At 40.7% G+C, this 22,911-nt stretch overlaps 1 protein-coding gene across 1 annotated transcript in view; it reads right to left on the minus strand.

Annotated features, from left to right (window-relative positions):
• Positions 1 to 21,385, minus strand: part of LOC146485067 (uncharacterized) — a 26,925-nt gene extending 5,540 nt beyond the window's left edge. The window contains exons 1-24 of the mRNA XM_085104047.1: positions 21,246 to 21,385; positions 20,852 to 20,922; positions 20,379 to 20,453; positions 19,583 to 19,639; positions 19,319 to 19,352; positions 18,160 to 18,224; positions 17,586 to 17,684; positions 17,451 to 17,504; positions 17,033 to 17,116; positions 15,978 to 16,040; positions 14,846 to 14,908; positions 7,617 to 7,679; positions 7,258 to 7,341; positions 6,185 to 6,268; positions 5,553 to 5,615; positions 5,297 to 5,380; positions 4,789 to 4,851; positions 4,411 to 4,494; positions 4,208 to 4,291; positions 3,129 to 3,191; positions 2,497 to 2,559; positions 1,826 to 1,872; positions 1,271 to 1,331; positions 1 to 18 (exon numbers count right to left, since the gene is read on the minus strand). The exon at positions 1 to 18 is cut by the window's left edge and continues 18 nt beyond it. Coding sequence (XP_084960173.1) covers positions 1 to 18; positions 1,271 to 1,331; positions 1,826 to 1,872; positions 2,497 to 2,559; positions 3,129 to 3,191; positions 4,208 to 4,291; positions 4,411 to 4,494; positions 4,789 to 4,851; positions 5,297 to 5,380; positions 5,553 to 5,615; positions 6,185 to 6,268; positions 7,258 to 7,341; positions 7,617 to 7,679; positions 14,846 to 14,908; positions 15,978 to 16,040; positions 17,033 to 17,116; positions 17,451 to 17,504; positions 17,586 to 17,684; positions 18,160 to 18,224; positions 19,319 to 19,352; positions 19,583 to 19,639; positions 20,379 to 20,453; positions 20,852 to 20,922; positions 21,246 to 21,312 — 1,593 coding nt within the window. The 5' untranslated portion in view covers positions 21,313 to 21,385. The remainder of the gene's footprint in view (positions 19 to 1,270; positions 1,332 to 1,825; positions 1,873 to 2,496; positions 2,560 to 3,128; positions 3,192 to 4,207; positions 4,292 to 4,410; positions 4,495 to 4,788; positions 4,852 to 5,296; positions 5,381 to 5,552; positions 5,616 to 6,184; positions 6,269 to 7,257; positions 7,342 to 7,616; positions 7,680 to 14,845; positions 14,909 to 15,977; positions 16,041 to 17,032; positions 17,117 to 17,450; positions 17,505 to 17,585; positions 17,685 to 18,159; positions 18,225 to 19,318; positions 19,353 to 19,582; positions 19,640 to 20,378; positions 20,454 to 20,851; positions 20,923 to 21,245) is intronic.
• Between the last annotated feature and the right edge of the window lie 1,526 nt (positions 21,386 to 22,911).

Genomic DNA, 22,911 nt, shown 5'->3' on the forward strand with positions numbered 1-22,911 from the left:
AAACTTGACCTTCTGCAACTATGAATGAAATGAAAGGAAGTTTAATTTCAAGACCGCAATTAACAATTCCGTATTATAGATGTTAATTTACAGAATTAACGTTCACTGACAGTTGACGTTGCTGTTGTTTTTATTGTTGCTTTTGTTTTGTTCTGTTTTGTTTTTATTATTATTTTATCGGCATTAAGATAAAGAGCTTTACGTCAAGTATCTTCATCTTTCGTCTTCGCTACAACAACATAACATAACTTTTTTTATGCTCGAGGAGCTGGAGCTTATTAGGCTTATTTCCACAGCACTCGCTCTCTTCGAAGACGACGCCATTAACCTTACAATTAATTATGCAAATAAAAATTCGTACGCAAAATTTATTCAACCAATCGCGATGAAACTCAGCCAGTGATTGAATACTTTTATAGACTTTCTATTCACAACAAATATTTTATCAACCGGATGTAACGCAAATTTTCTACGAATTTTCGCGTTGTTACGCAAAATTTATTCAACCAATCGCGATGAAACTCAGCCAGTGATTGAATACTTTTATAGACTTTCTATTTACAACAAATATTTTATCAACCGGATGTAACGCAAATTTTCTACGAATTTTCGCGTTGTCGATAGTAGACGATCGATAGATTGCAGGGCGTGACAAGTATGAGATACATAAGTGCACTTTTTCCGGGATCAAATATGGCTGCCGGAAGGATACTACATTTGATCCTGGAAAAGGTTTAACGAAGACGAAAATCAAGTGTGTCACGTGTCAAAATACTGTACGATTGTGGAGTGTATTGCAGCATGTCTCAGGGTCTTCTTCACACGCCAACCGCCATTTTGAATATTGCGAAGACCCCAAGGACAAGGTCTACGAGTCACAACATTTGCAGGTGAACCAGCGCTTAGTTAGTTTATTGACAACTTTATGCTGGTTAATTTTCTATTCAACACGAGCCAATCAAAATACAAGACTGTACGAGGAGGACAGTTATCAAATTTCACCTTTGCTTTATCGCCGGGAATCCTTGCATTTGATTGGTCAGTTCATACTGAATCCATCAAAAAGCTGTGAAAAGGTTTTCCAAAACTAACCCCAAAAATCTTCTTTAGTGGGATAAATGTCACAGTATTTGGCCTTTCAACACTCTCTGAATTAAGTCATAATTGCCCCTAGAATTTTGAAGACTTCATATATATTCTGTCTTTCTGCTATATGCTGTTGTTAATATTATCTGGGTTACAGTATTTGATGTGCGGCACACTGACTTACTTGGCTTCTCATGAATTTATCCTGACTCTCAAACTCCGCCATTAATTCATTATATTTCTCCCTGGAAATTCAAAACAAGGACAATAATTAAAATACTAATAGGAACCTTACAATAACCACGGCGGCCTGCCACAAACAGATAAATAACTAAAACCAGTGAATACGGAGTTTTTTAAAAGGTTCACGTCAGGAATCGGATTATTTAACGATACTCAACCAAAACCGCAGCAATAAGCAAACCAGGGCTTTTTAAAATTTCTTTCTTCAAAAGATGTAATTCACAGATTTTATTTATTGTTGACATTATTTTGGACACCAGATACCAAAAGCGTCACAGGAAACTTACAGAACGAAAATTCCTTCGTTTTGTAATTGTTTTCAAGCTCTTAATGTGTTACGATTGACAACGCTTCCAAAACGTTTTCCCAGCTTCAGGCTGCATCAATCACATGATTAAATTCTTATGTAGTGCCAGTAAGTGTTAGAAATCGCTTTAGTTCGTTGCTATTTTAAAATGGATTAAGTATATGGGATAGATGTAAAACAATTGTTTACCGGTGTCGTTTACAGTCAAGACATTTCCGTAACTTTGCTTTGAGAACCTGTTAAACAAAGAATATTAACCGTTATGTCTCAAGGCAGAGAGTGATCAAGAGATATCATGCAATCTTGACGTGCATTATCGGCCACAGGAAACCCACACAAACTTAGACCGTTTTCATCTTCAAAACATAGGTTCCTATTTACGACAACGTATCGAGAGGAATGTCAGTATTTATGTCCAAGATTGTGGCGCAGCTTAACTCATTTACTTTTTTTGGCATCATTGTGGCTCGTGGCTCGAGATGGTGAGTTTTAGCAATTTTGCGTTTTGTCGTGTTTCTCAAGGTCAAAGATTTAATGTTGTGTTATTTTGACGTAATATTTCGTAACCCTGACTACCGTTTCTGACTACACTGTGACACAAAAGCACAAGGAAAAAACAGCACGTGCTGGAAAAATCGAAGCAAAAGATTAAGGGTGTGTGGAATGCACTCCCTACCCCCCCCCCCCTCCCAATAAAACTTCCCGCCCATTAAACCCCTGAAAGTCAGAGGTTTAGTGTCTATCATTTCCTTGACGTAATCGGGCTCCTGACGTAATATATACTTTAGAGAAACCTGCTTTTTAAGAAAGCCAGCAATTCTAAATGAAAGAAGTATTTGTTCCACGAAACAAGGCATCACCTCTTCCTCCTGACATCGCAAATCTGCTTCCATCTTGGTAAGCTTAAGGCTCACGGAAGTTAGCTGAAAGAAATAAAAGAGATCAGTCACACATATTGATCTGCATATAATTCTTAAGTATACTTCATAAATTCTATATATTTTTGAAAAACACATGCTTTTTTTATTACAAAAATGAAGTTAATATATAGTATAATTATTATTATTAACTATTAATTTTCTATTTTACGTCAGAAAACGGCATTCAACACCGGGATTCAACATTCCTGCGCTTAATTTCTGCTAAAGCATATTAGATTTTGCGGGAAAATGTTGATTAATGATCATTTTAATTTTGCATCGCCTGACTGTAGGTAAGTAAAAAAAAAAAAAAGAATGTATCAGAGCATGTATCGGAGGCAGCAACGTTTGGTTTATCCTTTATGACTGATCATGAATGCAATTAACAATCAAATAGACCCATTTCAGATTACGTACAAAATTAGTGGTAAGAATGACTTTTTTCGAAAGATTACAATAAAGCCGAGGTCAAAATCTCAAGTTTAACATGACGACTGAGCTCGCCTCATACTACAACACACAAGCTACAGTGTATTAGTTACGGTGTCTAAACCGGGTACTATGACACATACCTCTGCCCTCAAAGATGAAATCATCTCCACTCCGTCGATGAGCTTTGTTGACATTTCAGAGAGCTAATTCAAAGGAACAGTAATCAGTTGAAATCTCCTATATCCAGGGGCAACTACTTTTTCAGAGAGTTTTACATAGGGTAACCTGTTAAGTTCACTTTCAAGACGCCTTTCTTAATTCTTTGGTATTATTAGTACATTTAGTTATCCGTGTCCTGTAAAATCTGCATCTTGTATAAAATATATACATCTATGTTTAACTTTCTGTTTTGCAATTGTTTCTTATAATTAAGACTTGGTGATTTTTGTTTTAAGAATCAGCGCTGAGCAAGTTTCTGACTTTATCTGAATATCACTGTGTCAAAGACAGAAATATCACTATCCTAATTTATCATATTTCTTTTTGCAAGAATCGGATATATTTTGTTGCTCAAAACCGGCCCAAAGTACATATTATTGCCAGATTATTCGGAACTGACATTAGAGGATGCTTACCCATTATTGCATGATTAGGGTTAGGGTTAGGGAAAATTGAGAATTTTTGCATGCTATGTGCCTAAGTACAAAGCGTTGATGGTTAGAGATACTTCCCATCCCACTCCTTCCCAAACACACAAAACAGCCATACACCCACCGAGTCTAATGGCTCTTGTTATTTGGTGACTGGACCAAAACGCTGCTTCACAGTAGCAAACACATCTTAACATTTCATGCCGACGATTAAGGTAGTTACAATGTAAATTAAAAGAGACTTAGAACATATACGTAATATAGGTGGGTAAACGCTATCCTCTAATATAATGTCACACCCAATATCTTTACGAGCAATTTTAGCATTGTTATAGATTAGTATTTCAATATTTGTTAACTTTAGAGATACTGGTTAGGTTATTTTATAAATTGGTTTGAAAAGCCCTAAGGGAGGACTAATCTATTGTTATGTTATATATTACACCCCAGCAAAGGATTAGGAAGGGGGATTACAGAAAGACGTGCGCACATTATGTTTCAGAAGTGACTATGTTTATAATGGACAAACAATTTGAAAAGTGTCAAAAGATGCCTTACAATTCTCATACCTTTGACTTGAGTGAGGAGTTTTCCTCCTGAAGAACATTCTGCTTCTCTTGACTGGCTTGGAGGTTTGTCTCTAGTCCTTTGCGCTAAATTAAGTCCAGTGATTAAAAAAATTACTACAGTTTTGCTGTTAGTTGCAAATAGAGTGGAAACACACAAAGTTTAAATAAAATAATTTTAAAAGGGTTCAACTTCTAAATCACACCTTTGACTTCAGCGAGGAACTTTCCTTCTTCAGCATATTTTCCCTGTCTTCACTGGCTTGGATATTTTCCTGCAACTGTTTCCTCTAGAAAAGGAAAATCGTGAAATTTCTTGTATAGGTATGAAATCTAAATTACATGTCGGTTTTTTTTTTTTCAAGGTAAACTCCACTCTTACAACGAATTGTCCTAATTTTTTTAAAATGGTGTCTAAATTTCAAAGTTTAGTTTAAAAAGTGGAGATAGCATACTAGCGTTCTTAAAATTGGATTTTATTATCGCCTATCACCTATTTTTAGACACTATTTCCAACAATTAAACGTCCATTCGTTTAAGAGTGGAGGTTACGTTTTCTAAGAGTGGAAGTTAAGGAAACATACCTCAACTGTCAGAGATGACACCATCTCCTCCATCTCGCTGAGCCTTGCAGACAATTCAGAAATCTAAACAAAAGAAAGAAATCTGTGAACTTCAAGTTTTATTTTATCTGGTGACAATTTTTAAATTGTTGCTCATTTGTCCTTGCTTGATGAATTTTAAGATATAGTGCAGCGCATGTTCACTGATTTGCTTTGAACAAGTTTAAATTGTAAGAAAACCTTACTACAAAACCGATTCCTGCTTTGATTCTGGAGTCTGGGTTCAAGCCCTTAAGTTTGAAATGTGTCGTGAATATTCCATTGCTAAAAATGTTTTGAAAAACAGACATAGCAAATAGATACAATGCTGGTGCATAAAAGCTATCCTTCACAAAATATGACATCCCGGTAACGGATTTCGGGTAATTTTACCGCAACCACAACAACAAGTTATATTTTAAAAGTAGCTCTGCCTTCAATACTCAGAGAATTTAAAAGGGATTAAATTTTTTTGATGGAATCGTCATACCTTTGACTTGAGTGCGGAGTTTTCCTTCACCAAAACGTTCTCGTTATCTTTGCTAACTTGGAGAGCTTCTTGCAGTTCTTTCTTCTAAAATTAGGATTAATAGACAGGTAGAGAAAGTAAAAAAGCTTAGCTTTTACACTTGTGAAGTTATGGAGAGGGTGCGGGGCGGAATGTCCGTTTCCTTCGGCCGAACCCAAAAGACAAAAAAAGGCCGGGTCTAGTTAGGGCTAATAACCCTAAAGATTCAGTAACATACCTCAGTTCCAAAAGATGACACCATCTCTTCTGCCTCGTTGATCTTTGGTGACAACTCAGAAATCTAAACAAAAGAAATCGATCTTTGTCTTTCAAATTCTTTTATCTGACAGGGAATTCTCTCTTTATAAATTGTAATCTTACAAGAGAGAGAGAGCGGAGCACGTTTATTGCATTGAACAAGTCGAATATTGCTAACAGATTGGTCAGAGATCGAATAGGTGTATGATTGTTATTTTTGTATTACATGATTCATCCCAGCGTTCAACTTAGGAGAATGCAATTATTTTTTTCTGTTTTTCAGCCATGTCACTGTCGTTAAGCGCATAGCATTTATGTACGAGATCAATCCACTTTCTCTTTTCCCCTACGATCGAGAACTGCTTTGATTTTGGAATTTGGGTCGACTAATCCCTACTGTGGCAAAAACGCCATGAATATTTCATTCTGATGACTTTGAGGCAAAAATAAATAGTTGTAATACAGTAAAAAAATCACTATATTTAGCTACATTTCACGCCCCCGTTAAGGGTTACGGGTAAATGCTTGGTGGATTTATGTTAAGGTTGCCTCTGTCTACACTGCGCAGTGAATTTCAAGAGGGTTAAACTTTCAGTGATGCAATCATCTTACCTTTGACTTGAGTGCAGAGTTTTCCTTCAACAAAACGTTCTCGTTATCTTTGCTAGCTTGGATAGCTTCTTGTAGTTCTTTGTTCTAAAATGATGAAAAAGTGATAGATAAAGGGGAAAAAAGACTATCGCTTGTCCTAAGAAAAAATGGAAAAGGGAAGCTGCCCTTTACCAAGGAACAAACACTTCTATCTCGTCCCTTCCTAGCGTCGCTGAACATTAAACTAAGGCAAGAGTTCATTTTCGCCAGCTTCTGATTTCTCTTTAAAGCTTATAAATTGTAGGCTTGTAAGAGGCAGAGCGGAGCATGGTACGAACATGTGGAATATTATAAAAAAAAGTAAAAATATAAAAAAATAATAAACAAATAATAAAAAAAATATTATTAAAAAAAAAACAAAGAGCATATTACTAACAGATTCGTCTGAGATGAAATATGTCTATGTTATATTAATCCCCGCCTTCAACTTGAAAGAATGTCACTGCTCATGAAGCTCACGAAGAAGCAAAGATGTCAGTGCTTCGATTCTGAGGTCTGAGACTTTCAGTTGCAAAATCAACTTTTTTTTAAAGTGGACTATATGGAGACCAAGTCTGTGGTCTTTTTTAGAACTCATCAAGTGATCATTAGTAAATCACAGGCTCCCAAAAAAACTTAACACTTTGTGTTCTGAATGTGAAAATCTGATCTTTACGTTTAACTGTGGTAGATATTACTTTCGAGAATGCCGGTTTCGTTTGACCTCAGCGGGGAGTGATTGCGTCATATCCCACGCTAATTACGCCATAGGTATCAAACGGTTGCCATCTTGGAAACACTGAATCTATTGGAGATAGCGCTGAAATGATTTAAAAACAGGCAGGTGACCATGAGAAAGTTTTCTGATCATTTAAAACAGGAAAATTCAGTCCAATTTCTGGAAAAACCTGCCTGTCCCAGGTATTGCGGCATAAACGCGGTACATGTGACACCCCGGTAAAGGACTGTTTTAGGTGGATTATTGGAAGACAACCACAAGAGCGATTCTGCCTCCACCACACATAGAATTAAACGTTTTGATGTAATCGCCATACCTTTGACTTGAGTGCAGAGTTTTCCTTCAGTAAAGAGGTCTTCTTTTCTTTGATATCTGTGAGGTGTTGTAGTATCTCGTTTTTCTAAAATAAGAAAAACAAGTCGGAAGAAGGGTAAAAATATTATATAATTATATTATTTGTCATACTTTATGTAAGGAAAAATAAGAAGGCTTTGTCCTTGAGACTATGTGCCGATTTATCTGGCAATAAATTATACCAAGGCGGACATCGATATAATAGTAATGTCCTCTTGATGGAGACTTCGAGGATCATGACATTGTAGATAAAAATGGCTTTTGGTTTACCTTTTTACGAGTCTGACTGTAATTAAGAACCCTAAAGCTTCAGTGACATACCTCAGCTCTCAAAGATGACTCTGTTTCCGTGCCTTTACTTAGCTTTGTTAACAGTTCAGAAAGCTGAGAAAAGGAAAAACGCTTTTTATTTCCAAAATACATATCATTACCAGATTACTCAGCGATAATATCAGTCAATATATTTACTAGATAAGTGTGACTTTTAATTATGAGCACTACAACGTAAACAAAAAGGAGTTATGCGCCGAGACCCCCATTCACCCTTGTTTTGGACAATTCGTTCTTGTTTTGCTGACATTGACATTTCTGTCTTTTTACTCTTTATTGTTGTATTTTTACATGTTAGCCGCGCGCGCTCTTAGCCTTGCGCCGCGCGAGGACTGGACATTAATTAATTTAAGTCGCGCGTTCCGCGCGCAAGATGGCGTGTGGAGTGGCGTAGACAGGTTTTTGAGTTTTTTTGCTTTTCGCCTCAAAGACAGTGTTTTCTTGTCGCTGGAAAAACAGTGTTTTGTACTTACAGTCTTGTCGGAAGCGATTGCCATTAAAGCCAAGAAATCGTCAAAAACAGTTTGGTCCTTCGAGCCGGATTTTAGCCAGTTGCCGCCGCATTTTAGCCGAATTGACGCCGGACATCAGCCGAGTTGCAGCCAGATATCAGCCGAATTACAGACGGATAGTTAGCCGAGTTGCCGCCGGATTTTAGCCACACTACAACCGAATAACGGAGTCAGATTCAACGTCTAAAAGATGCCAGAGGTGAGCGAAGTTGAAAAATGCCGATCAAAGAGGTCTGTTGTCGAGTCAACTGTGACGAAAAGTGCAAATCGTATCAAGGAGTTGATCGCTGAGAAGGGCAGCGTTTCAAAGGTATGTCAATTTGCTAAAAGTATCGAAGAAGCGAGAGAAAAGACCCGGGATCTGACAGGAAGACTAGAAGAAATTGCCCCGGAGTCCATTGAAACTGATGGTATGTGGCTGGAAGATTTAGAATATAATGTTAATGAAGTTCTGGGCGAAGTGTCAGATTACCTCGCTGAAACAAGGAAAACTGAGACCCAGACTCTCGAAGCACATTCCAGCAATGTAAATAAAGCCGAAAGTTCTCCAGTCCTGTCGGGGGAGTTCCAGTTTAATAAGGGAAGTGGACTCAAAGGTGTTAAAGTCCCGACCTTCGAGGGGGACCCTGATAAGTGGCCATATTTCTGGGGTATTTTTAGCTCGCTCGTTCATCAAAACAGAGCTTTATCGGGTCCGATCAAGCTGGCTCACTTGAACAACTCCCTCAGCGATAAAGTCCGAAGTGTAATTGCCTGTTTGACTGGGGAGCCAGGGGACTATGAAAAAGCCGTAAAATTGTTAACTGAGAGGTATGGGGACCCCCGTGAAGTCGTAGATGCACACCTGCGTCGCATAACCAATTGGCCAGACATTAAGGAAAAGGATCGCGAAGGATTTGAACGCTTTGCCGACGCATTACAAGCAGCTGTGTTTGCCTTAGACCGTCCCGATTATAGACACGAGTTACTTAGCATCCCTCTCTGCACGCAGTTAGTTCGCAAGTTGCCGGCAAGGGAGAAGGATGAATGGGTGCGACAAATTGAGCGCGAACAGGTCTCTGAGGATGTCAGTGGTTTGGCCGAATGGGCGCAGGCGCGTGCCAAAACGATGCGAAAGCGCGAACGGTACAACGAACAACCAGCCAGTCCCGCAAAGCGCAGTTTTAGTAGAGGCTCAGTGCAGACAGCGTCAAGGCCGCAAAGATATCAAACTATGATCACGACCACTAGTTCCGCTTCGTTGCCAGTAAAATGTTCGCTGTGTGAACGAGATCATTCTGAGGTCAAATGCCCGACGTTCCTTGCGGCCACCATAGACAAACGCTGGGACATTGTCAAAGCCAGAAAGGTCTGTTTCGGCTGCCTGAAACGTGGTCATCAGCGTCGCCAGTGTCGCCTGTCCTCAAGATGTGGTGTTGATTCGTGTGGAAAGGGACATCACTATTTGCTACATGCCACTGAGCCTAAGGAGGGGCTGAAACCGCAAGAACCGCAGATCGTAGAGTTGCCGACAGAGAATAAAGGAGTCCGTTGCGGTAAAGCACAGGGAAACGTGACCGGTACCAGTAAAGTCGCATTGAAAACTGTGACCGTCCCTTTCGTAAGTGACTCGGGGCAGATTATTATTGGCCTAGTACGCCTGGATACAGGCAGTGAAACAACACTGATAAGAACCGGGTTTGCCGCACAGCTGGGCATTCAAGGTCCCAAGCAGAACCTTACTGTGGATGCCGTTGGAGGAGTAACTACAACCGTCAAGTCGCAGCAAGTGCGCCTGCCCTTTGCGCCATCTGTGACAAAGGCAAATGTGAATGCCTGGACCATGAAGAACATATGTGCGCCTGTGGACGCTATTAACTGGCCGGAAGTGAAGCAACACTATGTGCATTTGCGTGATGTCCCAGTTGAGTCGTTTGGTGACGGGACAGTGGATGTGTTACTAGGCCTAGATGCTGCAGCCTTAATGGCACCGGTGGAAGTCAGACGTGGGAAGCATTCGGAGCCATATGCCGAGTTAACGCCACTAGGTTGGGTGATCGCCGGTCCAGTCTCGACAACCGCCAGTGACCCGGGAAAGCGTATCCTGCGCGTGCAAGTGATAGAGCCTGAGGATGATGTCAACTATCAACTGCGAAAGTTCTTGGACATAGACGTCTTTGGTGTTCGAGTGGAGACAGCTCCGCCTTACACACGCACGGAACAGCGAGTGATGGACATGCTAAACAAGACATGCCGCCGAGTGGGGTCTGGGTACGAATTAGGACTCCTGTGGAAAGCCAATAGACCGCCGTTGCCCAACAACTACGATACTGCGCTAAAAAGGTTAGAATCTGTTGAGCGTCGTTTACAGCGAGAGCCAAAGTTAGCGGAAGGCTACCGAAAAGCAATTGACGCATACATAGGAAAGGGTTTCGCGCGCAGATTGTCTGAGCAGGAACGTCTGATGGACGGCGAACGCTGGTTTCTACCCCATCACCCAGTGATCTCGCCTCACAAGCCATTACCACGAGTTGTGTTCGACTCCACCTCGAAGCATGAAGGAATCTGCCTCAATGACTGCCTTGAGACGGGACCTAGCCTGCACAACGACTTGCCGGGTATCCTGCTTAGATTCCGTGAGAAATATGTCGCACTCTCCGGAGACGTTTCTGACATGTTCTGCCACGTGCGCTTGAGACAAGAGGACTGCAAGTATCACCGATATCTATGGCGTGACATGGACACGAAAAGACCCCCTGACGTCTACGAGATGAACTGCCTAGTGTTCGGAGACAAGTCATCACCTTGTGAAGCAAACTTCGCTGTGAGACGTACCACAGAAGACAACCAGGAAGAATGGCCTACCGCAGCCGCCGTGGTTAGGCGTGACATTTTTGTAGACGACTTGTACACATCTTGTGGGAGCGAAACAGAAGCAGTGACCTTACGCGAGGACGTCACAGCTCTCATGGCCAAGGGAGGGTTTCCTATGCGCAAGTGGATCTCTTCTTCACCAGACGTTTTAGCTACAGTACCGGAAGCAGAACGAGCCGTTCCTAATAACTGCCTAGAGTCGGGAGAGCTACCGTCTGGCAGAGGTCTAGGTATCAGGTGGGATCCGAAGTCAGACAGCCTGGGGCTCGCACTACCTCACATTGATCGTCCACCAGCACAAAATACGAAGCGTGGTATTCTCAAGAAATTGGCTGGATTGTACGACCCCTTGGGATGGGCAAGACCGTTCGTCATTCGCGCGAAAGTCATGCTGCAACGCACATGGTCTCGTGGTTTAGGTTGGGACGACCCGCTGCCAGCGGATATGACTGCTGAATGGGCAAAGTGGGAGGAGGAGATAACAGCCCTGAAGTCCTTCACCGTCCCGCGTTACATCTACCGTCAGCCAGGGAAGATACGGAAAAAGCAGTTAGTTCTCTTCTGCGATGCCTCGGAAGTCGCGTGTGCCGCAGCCGCCTACATGCGCGCTGCATCGACTGATGGAGAGACTGTGTGTCATCTGCTTATGGCTAAGACTCGTCTCATGCCTCTGAAGACGATTTCTATTCCGCGAGGAGAGTTGGTGGGATGTCAACTAGCTGTGCGCCTTGCAAAGACCGTTTGTGAGCAGCTGGATTTGAGCTTGCGCGATGTAAAGTACTTGTCAGACTCTACCACAGCGCTCTGGTGCATTTATGGAGAGCCCAGAAACTTCAGTCCGTTTGTTGCCAACCGAGTAGCCGAGGTACTGACTGAGAGTGATCCTACACACAGTGGCATCATGTGCGCACAAAACTGAATGTTGCAGACCTTGGCTTCTGCAAGCGACATTCAGGCAGAATCAACATGGATCCAAGGTCCAGAATTCTTAAAGTCTGACGAATCAGAATGGCCGATTGATGACGTGCCGATGTCTGCACCGCCGCTAGCCGAAGCTGAACTAAAGAGGAAAGTGCTTAGGGTTGAGCAGGCGTCAGTCCCACCACTTGTTGATCTTACCGCCTACTCTACTTGGATAAAGCTTCTCCGCGTGACAGCCTGGATCTTACGCTTCCGTTATAACCTGCGAAACAAAGAGCAACGTGAGTCAGGAGCCTTAACTGTTGAAGAACTGAAAGGAGCCGAGTTGTACTGGATCAAGTGGGCGCAGAGAAACCGCTTCCCAGCTGAAATAGAATCGTTGTCCAAAGGACGCCCTGTTCCCCGCACAAGTCGGGTCGTAAGTCTTGATCCACAGTTGGTAGACGGAATCCTCCGTGTTGGTGGAAGAATTGACCAGGCGGAACTACCCTGGGAAGCCAAGCACCTGATCATCCTAGATCATGGACACGATGTTACACGCATGATTGTCATCCACTAACATCGAAAGCTCATCCATGCGGGAGTAGAACATGTGTTCAATCATTTACGACAGAAGTTTTGGATCTTACATGGACGTGCGGAGGTGAAGAATTGTACCGTGAAATGCCCGCTCTGTCATCGGCGTCGCGTGCGACCGCTGACCCAGAAGATGAGTAACTTGCCTGAAATACGACTCGGTGGAGTAAGCACACCATTTCAGCATGTGGGATTAGACTATGCCGGTCCATTCAAAGTTCGCGTTGGTCGCAACAGAGAAGAGAAGCGATATGTTTGTCTCTTTACATGCCTGCACATGCGTGCCGTTCATCTTGAAGTCACTCACAGCCTTAACACGGACTCGTGCATCATGGCACTCCGACGTTTCAAAGCCCGCCGAGGAAACCCAGTACGTATCCTGAGTGATAATGGCACGAATTTTGTGGGTGCTGAACGTGAGCTACGTGAGGCCCTAGCCGAGTTTGACCAAGAGCAAATCCAGGATGAACTCAGTGCCCGCGGAGTCCAATGGAGTTTCAACCCACCTGCCGCGCCATGGTTTGGAGGAGCGTGGGAGTCTCTGATCAAGTCCACCAAGCGAGCGATGAAAGTGATGCTAGGGAACGTGCTTACGGTGGATGAAACCTTTCTCACCGTAGTCGCTGAAGTTGAATCTCTCCTCAATTCCCGTCCGCTTGTGTATGGTGGTAGCAGTATGTCGCCGTCTGATGTCAGTGCTCTAACGCCAAACCACTTCCTGCACGGTCGCGCAAGCGTGAATACTTCACCGGGTGAGTTTGTCCAGCGGGACATGTCGTTACGTCGGAGATGGAGGCACAGTCAATTCCTGGCGGATCAATTTTGGCGTCGTTGGAGACGAGAATATGTGCCTCACCTCATTGAGCGCAGTAAGTGGCCTAACATACAACGGAACCTTCGCCGGGGAGATCTCGTTCTTGTCGTCGATGACAATGTACCCAGAGGGCATTGGCGCTTGGGGCGAGTAATGGCACCAATTGCCAGTGCAGATGGCCTTATCAGATCAGCAGAAGTCCTCACGAAGTCAGGAACGTGTGTCCGTCCTGTTGGAAAGCTGGCCCTACTAGACGCGCACCATGAGGAGGACAAGGAGTGACGTTACCCCCCGGTTCACGTCACGGGCGGGGGTGTTTTGGACAATTCGTTCTTGTTTTGCTGACATTGACATTTCTGTCTTTTTACTCTTTATCGTTGTATTTTTACATGTTAGCCGCGCGCGCTCTTAGCCTTGCGCCGCGCGAGGACTGGACATTAATTAATTTAAGTCGCGCGTTCCGCGCGCAAGATGGCGTGTGGAGTGGCGTAGACAGGTTTTTGAGTTTTTTTGCTTTTCGCCTCAAAGACAGTGTTTTCTTGTCGCTGGAAAAACAGTGTTTTGTACTTACAGTCTTGTCGGAAGCGATTGCCATTAAAGCCAAGAAATCGTCAAAAACAACCCTGATGAGATTTGGTGTCTGTGCCTGAACTGTTATAGCAGCAAAGATATGTCCTAAATATTTCTTGTCGTCAAATAGACGTAGTAAACGCCACAAAGCTATCGATATTCCACTATATGTCACTGAGACCTTTAAGAAATTATGGGTAGAAACATGGATTATGAGAAGACAACCACGTGTTGTATTTTAAAAAAGACTGTGTATTTAATGCTTAAATAATTTAAAAAGTTAACTATTTCAATGAATAATCCAACGTTTGACTTGAGCGTGGACGTTTCCTTCTCAAAACATTTTCTCTTTCTTTGTAGGCTTTTATATTAAATCCAGTTCAGACAAAAAAACGGTCATAAGCTATTTTTTCCAACAGTTTTGGTCAGACACATTTATCACGCAATCTAGTAAGCTGTACTATAAATTAAACGGCGAACATTTACTACCTCTCTTTTTTAACTTAGCCCTAATGTACCTGATTTCTGTCCTTTAGAATTTGCACACTTGTAACTTTTTTAACTTGTGAGTAAGCGCTGGCAAAACTTGTGTGCGGTAATAAGCTCAATTTTCATTGAATTTGATGTTATCATGGGATAGGCAGATTTTTCCAGAAATTGGACTGAAATTTTCCTGTTTTAAATGATCAGAAAACTTTCTCATGGTAACCTGCCTGTTTTCAAATCATTTTAGCGCTATCTCCAATAGATTCAGTGTTTCCAAGATGGCAAACGTTTGATACTCATGGCGTAATTAGCGTGGGATATGACGCAATCACTCCCCGCTGAAGTCAAACGAAACCGGCGATTATCGAAAGTAATATCTACCCGTATAAGTTTAATTTTCACGGCTTAGCTAGTCGCAGTTATGGAGTCGACGCTAGGTGACAAAAATCATCTGGTCCAGATACGAATAAGAATCTTGAGTTACATACCTCAGCTTTCAAAGATGACATCACCTCCATCTCCTTTCTGAACTTTCTCGTCAATTTACAGAGCTAATCAAATGGAATAAATCATTTAATTTCTTTTTATTCAAGTTCTTCTATCTTAGTATCTGGCAGGAAAGAATTTTAAAAAAGAGGTAACTTATTGCAAACATCCCTTCAGAAGGAAAACTTATCTCTCAAATCAAAGGTATGATATCTTTGATTTGAGGAATAAGTTTTCCTTCTGAAGCAAATTTTCCTACTTCTGGCTGGCTTGAGGATTTGTTTCCGAACCCTTCCTCTAAAATAAGGAAAGTACGACAAAGGACTATTAAAATTTATGGTTATTTGCCACAGTCAGTGGAAGAAAAAGATGAGATTGCTTTTCGCAACCACGCGTTGTACTTTAAGAGGTCCCGTGTCTTCATCGCGCAAAGAATGTTAAGAGTAAATCTGTTTCAATGATAAATCAAACCTTAAACTTTATTTTGGAGTTTTCCTCCACCAAAGTATTCTCTTTTTCTTTGTAGGCTTGGATATTTAAATCCAGTTCAAAGAAAACGGTCATGAGATGTGTTCGTTTCGATCAAGTACATTAATCTCGCGATCTAATAAACTGTACTATAAATCAAACGGCGAATTTTTACTAACTCTCTTTTGTAAATTAACCCTACTGTATCTAAATGGAATCCTGCGCTCTAGAATTTGCACAGCCACAACTTTTTTAACTTGTGAGCGGGGGATGGCAAATTTTGTGTGCGGTTGTTTAATGTTCCTTCGGAATTTGATGTTATCATGGGAAGGGTAGATTTTTCAGTAATTGGAATATTGCTGTTAATGTTAATGGCAAAAAATTAACTTTCTCCTGGTAACTTGAATTTTTTAAAATAATTTTAGCCCCCCTCCATTATTTTTGATTATTTTTGGTGGAGTCGGTGTTTCCAAGATGGCCGTCGTTTGATAATCATTGCGTAATTACCGAGTAATATGATGTCATTGCTACCCGCTGCGGACCGGCATCTTCAGACGTAATATTTATCGTCATTTTCATGGCTTAGTTAGTAGGAGTTCGGAGGCGTCAGGAGATGAAAAAAAAAACATCTGGTTCAGATAAGGTTAAGAACCCTGAGTTACATACCTCCGCTTTCAAAGATGATAGCACCTCCATCTCCTTACTGAGCTTTGTCGTCAATTCAGAAATCTGAACAATAGGAATAAATCATTTTACTTTAAGTTCTTCTATCTTAGTATCTGGTCGTTTGTTTTCGAAGAGATTTTAAAATTTAATGCAAGGCATAATTATTTGTTTTGAACAATTGCAAGAGTTGGGTATTTTTATAATAAACCGAATTCTTATATTCTCAATATTAAACTGCAACTAGCTTGCACTCGAGGCTTAAGCGGAGAAATCTTTCAAAAGGAAATATTTTAAATATATTCCCCCACAAGAGCCTCCATTGCAAGCTAGACAGAGTTCAATACGAAGAATACGAATACGGTCTATTGGGCCACATTACTCAGCACTGGCATAAGTCGATGACTCGTCGTTATCACATTATTAATCATAACTATGACAAAATTCTTGAATCTGATTGGTTATTAGCAGCCATGTTTTGAGCATTAATAGGACAGTGTGCGCGTGCGCGTCATGCCTGGTGTAGCTGGACGACAGTACGAGTCATTTGCGCGCGCTTTAATTAAATCGATCTCGAAACTTAACTCAAGTGTTGTCCTCTTTTTATTCACCAAAAAGTTAAACTGTTGGCTTTTTTTTTCTCAAATTTTGTCAGAGCTATGATTAATTGGTAACAGGACTTCGTGTCGTCCAATTCTGTAATCATATTCGTGATTAAACAGATCGGACTTCCACTCATTTTGGTAATCACTCGTCTGATTACAGACCGATTTGGACTCCACTCAGTCCTATTACCATTATTAATCCCCGTGTCCAACTTGAAAAAGATAGCTTTTGTTTTCTGGTAGGTAGGCCACACGGTTAACCGGGGCCGCCACTGAAGCATTTATGCGCGCAGGCCCCTTGATCCCTTAATACCCGGCAAGGGTAGAAAAGACCATCATTGGAAGACGACCAGAAGTGTTTTTTTTTTTTTTGTCTTTTCTCTAGGAGTGATCCTGTCTTCAACGAGGGAAGAATTTTAAAAAGGCATAAACTATTTCTTGCAATCCTCTAACCTTTGATTTGAGCGCTAAGTTTTCCTTCTGAAGCACATTTTCCTTCTCCTGGCTTGCTTGAGGATTTATTTCCGATCTCTTCCTCTAAAATGAGAAAAGCACGACAAAGAGCTTTTAAAATTAACTGTTGCAAGCTGGTTGCAAGCTAGTCATGGTTCACGCGAGTTACTTCATTTCTCCCTTGGATTTCAAATACATTCAAATGGTAATGGTAATGGTAACGCATTTATATACCGCATTTTCTATCTATATATATTCAAATGCGGTTTACATCAGCATATGTTCATTAGCGACCTCATCCTACCCTCTCAACCCATGAAATCATGAAACAGAACAAAGACCAGACCAGACACACCGGGAACTCCATGCCCTACTCTTTGCGATTCAAACAAAAGGAAAAGCAAATAAACAGTCTTACCAGTGATGTTAACTCATCGATCTCCTTCTGAATTTGCCCCTTCTCTTCCCTGAGCTGAAAAGTTTACACAATTTGCGCGGTTAATATCTATTTTGGTCACATTTAAGGGTTTACAAAATTGATATTCTTTCTTACCTGTTTGTTTGCTCTTTCCATCCTCTGTAGAGTTGTATTTCGTCTGGCAAGGTCATTTCGAGCGTCCAACCTTGCTCTTATGTGTTCGTGTCCATCTCTCTGGGAAACAAGACGGACAAAAATATGCCCACTTATCAGATGATTTTTAAATAGATTAAGTGTTTAGCACATCTCTTGCATGCGTAAGGAAAAAGTTTGAACCGCCAACCGCAGTCGAACCAATGGCCCCCAAAACCAATTGTACCATTATTTTACTTGGTTGTAAACTCTCCAATAAAACTGAATCTTTGATAAAGTATTTTGCGCATTTAAAATCGCTGTAACGTAGATGATGCCCGATCTTGTGGATGGTTGTGACCGGGAGACATGGAAATCAGTTCATGGAATCGCAAAGCTGTCAATTGACGCAAGTTACATAAGCTGATATCGATCATTGAACAGAACAAAACCTGAGATAGGTAAGTCAATTTCGATTATGTCAGTTAGAGGGAACAGAACGTGAGCCGTTTGCGATTTGGTTCATTATTGATTAAAATAAAATCATAAAATGTTATTTCTAAAACGAAGCTGTTACCTCCATCCTCATAAAGATTTTACGGTATTGCTTCAACTGATGGAGAAGTCTTTCTTTCTTCTTGTCTACAGAAAGAAGTAAAAAGGACATTACTAATCACCCCGCAAAAGGCTAATTATAACTAGTTCGGATGGTAGTGACATTGAACATCGAAGATCGAACACGCCTGATCCTAAACGTTCCGCTTAGAGCACTAAAACAGGAGGCGGTGTGGTCCAGCGGTTTAGGGCACCGGACTAGAAATCCGGAGGTCCCAGATTCAAGCTGCGTCCTCGGCCACGCTTGTAAATAGCCAGCTGGTTTGCCTCCTTCCAGTTGGGATTTTTAACCTGTTATGTTTAATTTGATTAATATTTGTTTCTCGTTATTTCTGAGTGGAATGCCTGCAAACTAGCTTTGGGTAGCTAAGTGCGTTTCCACTGTAAAAATACATACGTATAAAAATACATATATATACTACGAAAAGTCGGCCTTTAACCCTCCCCAATCTACCATGAGTCTAGACTATCAGTTTTTCTACACTACAGTTTTCTCTCAGCGATAACTAGTAACGCAGACGAAACACGCGAAAGAGAGCGCGAATATCGTTTGTCTCCTCGAACACATTTCGCCACTCCTCATGTAAGGCGCGCGATTTTGGCGCACGCGTACTCTCTTGTGTGCCACGTCCTTTGCTTTCTGAGAAATGGGGCATTCTCAACCCCAGAGCCGCTCGGCTTTGACTACGTCATACAGCATCAGTCATGCGCAAAAAGGAAGACCTCTGGAGTCGAGAATGAGAAATGGGGCAAATGGCAGGCTTGTTCCCAGGGCGCCGCTACCTTCACGGATTCTCTCGTGTAAGATTCAGCAGAAACGAAATAAATAGATCTTAGGGTAGGCGCAACTGTGAACACTCACTAAATATTTCTTTAGTAAAATGTTTTCTTCGGCAATCTCGTAACATGGAAAGTATATTTTTTAGTTTACATAGACCTCTTTCATAAAAGGCGGGCCTAATTGTTATTCCTTTTTATGCGTTGAAATTAGCCTTCCTGGCCTCGCTAGCATGTGTAAGAACAAAAGAATTTTCACTCAAAAGCGGGGTCAAGAAGGTTTATTTACATGCACATAAAGAATACTAATTATGCCTGCCATACAGCTCCAAAAAAATAATTACCCTTTTTCCCAAGCGCTCTTAACAGCATCCATCCCTAGTAAAATAAAAAACCAGAACTCAAGTTTAAAAGCTGATAATCAAGAGAAATAAAAAGCGATTATTTATTCTCGACCTAACTTAAAATTGGTGTAAATTAGTGACGTCAAAACGCCTCGTCCTGGCTTTCTTGTTTACTTATTTCTCGTTAAAATAGCGAAGACGGACAAATAAATCAAAGTATAGAGAATTTTATAATAAACTAAAGTAAGAAAACTTTGTACTTACGAACAAATACCCGACGGGGATTACAAGAATCCATGTCAGAAGTGACAGTTCTGTTAACTAGAAAGAGAAGGAAAAATTACATCAACATAAATAATACATAATTAAAAAAAAAGGAACGAAGGAAATTGATCAAAGAACAAAAAGGGACTAATTAAAATAAACGAAAGGCTTAATAAAAATCACGAGATCATCATCATTTCCACATTCCTCTTGTATAAACTAGTAGTTGTAAGTAAAATGTGATTGGCTAAAGCGTAACCACTATTTTCTAATGTATATTTGCACATAATCATAAAGGGACTTGAAGTTTCTCAGTTCCATGGAGTATTTACGACCAAACAAAACTCGATGTCGTTGTAAATAAATGAACTGGGCCAAATTTAGTTCGCAAGAAGATAAGCGTTTTCTTTTTTCCAGTAGGCTTTCATTACCTTATTTGGAAAGCCCGGAAGTATAAACTCTCTCAGTCTGTACTCCGTAATTTAATGCGGTTGAGTTTATTATACTGGGGCCCGTTTCTCGAAAAGAATATTTTTAGTTGTTTTTTCGCCGATTACACAGTGATTTCAGACATGGTACTTGACCAATGTTTTCATAGAATTGTAAGATTTTCAAATTTAGTATTCAAAGCTAACAAAAATTGACTTCTGTTAAGAAACGTTTTTCACCATAATCACTTATCATGCCTGGTAAGTTACCGGGACTTTCGAGAAACGGTTTCCTAGACGGGTTAGCTATGAGTCCTGGCATAACTCGAGTTTCCGAACTAATTATTCACGCCATGTACAACTGATACCTGTTCAAGAGTTTGTTGCCAAAGCTGGCAAATGTTGTCAGTATTGATGCCAGAAACATCAAAATTTTTCAAAACCTAAAGAATCAATGAGAATAAAGTAAACAGTTACTACGTAAAACCGCCTTTAGTGAAAACAACAACAAGGTTGCAATCAGCTTAAGATTTAATGGTGCGTCAATGGGTGTGCTGGACAATAACTTTTTCAAAACAAGGCAAATCAGGTATTTTTCCCCTCTGACCCTCTCCCGGGATCCATTCCTGAAGATATATTTTAATGGGGATTATTTGCCGTCTTGTTTCCATAACAACTAGATTTTTTGCACCATGCCTTTCTCTAGTTCCAAAACAGCGCTCACGATCGTATGAAATGTTAACGTCGCTCCCATATGTGTTCACAATCTTGAAATTCGTGAACTTGAACACAAGAACGTCTATTAATTTATCAGCGCTTTATCGCAAACTATAAGACAAACCTGCACAAAGTTTAGAAGGTATTCATAGCCTCCGTCTCTCTTTCCCGCTTTGAGAAACACCGACGGTTTGTCTGTAGATTGAAAATATATGTATTCAGTTAAAACTTGTTACGCAATCGATGTAAAAACAGTACGAAAGTATTGGCCACTAGAAAAAAAAATGAGATACCCAAAGCTCGGCAAGCAAAAAGCGTTTTATCAAACTGCTTGCAATAGCTATACGCTTTCGTTTTCCTGCTATAATAACTGCGAGGGTCTTTTCTTCTATTTAGTGGCTATAAAGTGTAACATCCTATACAGCAATTGTAAAAACAAAAACAACTGAAATTTTGTTTTCTGGCCAATCAATTCTGTTAAAACAAAAAAAAAATCAGTCTCTTGTATAAACAATTACCTTTGAAATCCACTTCATCTACCAAGAGTAGAATCAGTAAAATTGTGAAAAGTTTCCAACGAATCATTCTGGGTGATTTAATCCACCATACTTGAGTATTTTAGTTTCCACCGAATGCATTTTTTTTCTGCGCGCGCGAATCTTACTTTGTTACGTCACTAAATCTTGTACGTTATAATTGATGTCATCGTGATCATGACCTCAAAACGCGCGCGAAAATTGAAAACATGATGTGTTATTGTGTTTCCTTGATGCTAAACCCAGCCAATTAATAAAAAGTTATTTTGTCCTAAACGAGCACGGTGACTTATCTTTTCAGTTTCTAGTTATTTTAACTTGGCTATCATCGTCTTCATCATTGAAAAAAAAATTAAAAAAATACATCATTCTCATTCACCAGGCTTAAAATATACCATTAAATTTATTCCATTGCGCATATGCCACGCATTGAAATTCTTATCCTAGCAGTATGCAGGATGTTTGTCCCATGAACCTACAATAGTTTAAAGGCCTTAGGTCCCACGAGTACAGTCCACGAGTCTCCTGTAGCTCAGTGGTAGAGAGCATCCGAACTAGCAATCGGAAGGTCTTTGGTTCGACTCCTGATAGGAGCACTATAATTTCCTTTTCCGAGTATGCCTGTGTCATTCATGTTTTTGAAGCCGTTCAAAAAACTCGCAGCACGTGTTTTATCGGGTCTAAAACCACTCGCCCCGATAAAACACTGCTGCTCGTGTTTTAAATATTACTTAAAATGCCAAAAATGGCAAGGTAGCATTTTTGTAAAGCCAACAACATCTCGTAAATTCGGAGAATAGGATTGTGTTCCCTAAACCCTTCTGCAACTTAAATATTAGGGGTATCGAATGGTCCTTTAAAATTATCTAGTGCTCGCAAAATTTGACCTTTGCTCGATTTGCTCGCAAAATTTAGACGAGTGCTCGCTTGCTCGAGCTCGCAAAATTTTCGCCCTTACTCGCATTCTCGGATTCTCGCGGAAGATTGATCGGAAATCGTGCTATGTAAGTTTTTTGGTACAGAAGTAAATCTTTCTCTACGTGAACTCCTATGAATCTGGCTGTCAAGTTCAGTTGAAAACACACGACAAAAACATAAGTTAAGTTAATTATTCTTAAGATGTAAAATTGTTGTGTATTGTGGAGCCGTGTCACTCAGACTAGACTAGGCGCATTCTAAAAAAAAAAACGTGTGAAATTTAAAAAAAAAAAATTGTTGCTACCGGAAAATTTACGAAGTGCTCACTGCTTACAAGTTGTTTTATTAAAATGCTTGCTGCTCGCAAGACAAATTTGATCACTGCTCGTGCTCTCAATAAAAACCACTCTGCGCTCATGCTCGCGAATGCTCGCAAAGACCATTCGATACCCCTAATAAACACCTGAAGCATCCAACAGATCAAGTAGTATTAACCTACACAAATATGTTGTTAAAAAGACACAAATTTTCTGCAATCATATGAGGCAACGTTTTAAGTATTTCACCTCTGTTGGTTTCGAAAATTAGATTTCCAGTAGCTAGTTTTAAGCGCGATGGTTACGTTCACCGAATATACCGCTGACCAGATGGTCCGCTGTTCATTGCAATAACGGCATCATCCACGGTGGAAACAGGTATTTTAAAAAAGGTGACAGTACAGGCCAAACGC

Source organism: Pavona decussata, unplaced genomic scaffold, assembly GCF_977016875.1.
Source record: "Pavona decussata unplaced genomic scaffold, jaPavDecu1.1 SCAFFOLD_28, whole genome shotgun sequence".
NCBI classification, from domain to species: Eukaryota; Metazoa; Cnidaria; class Anthozoa; order Scleractinia; family Agariciidae; genus Pavona; species Pavona decussata.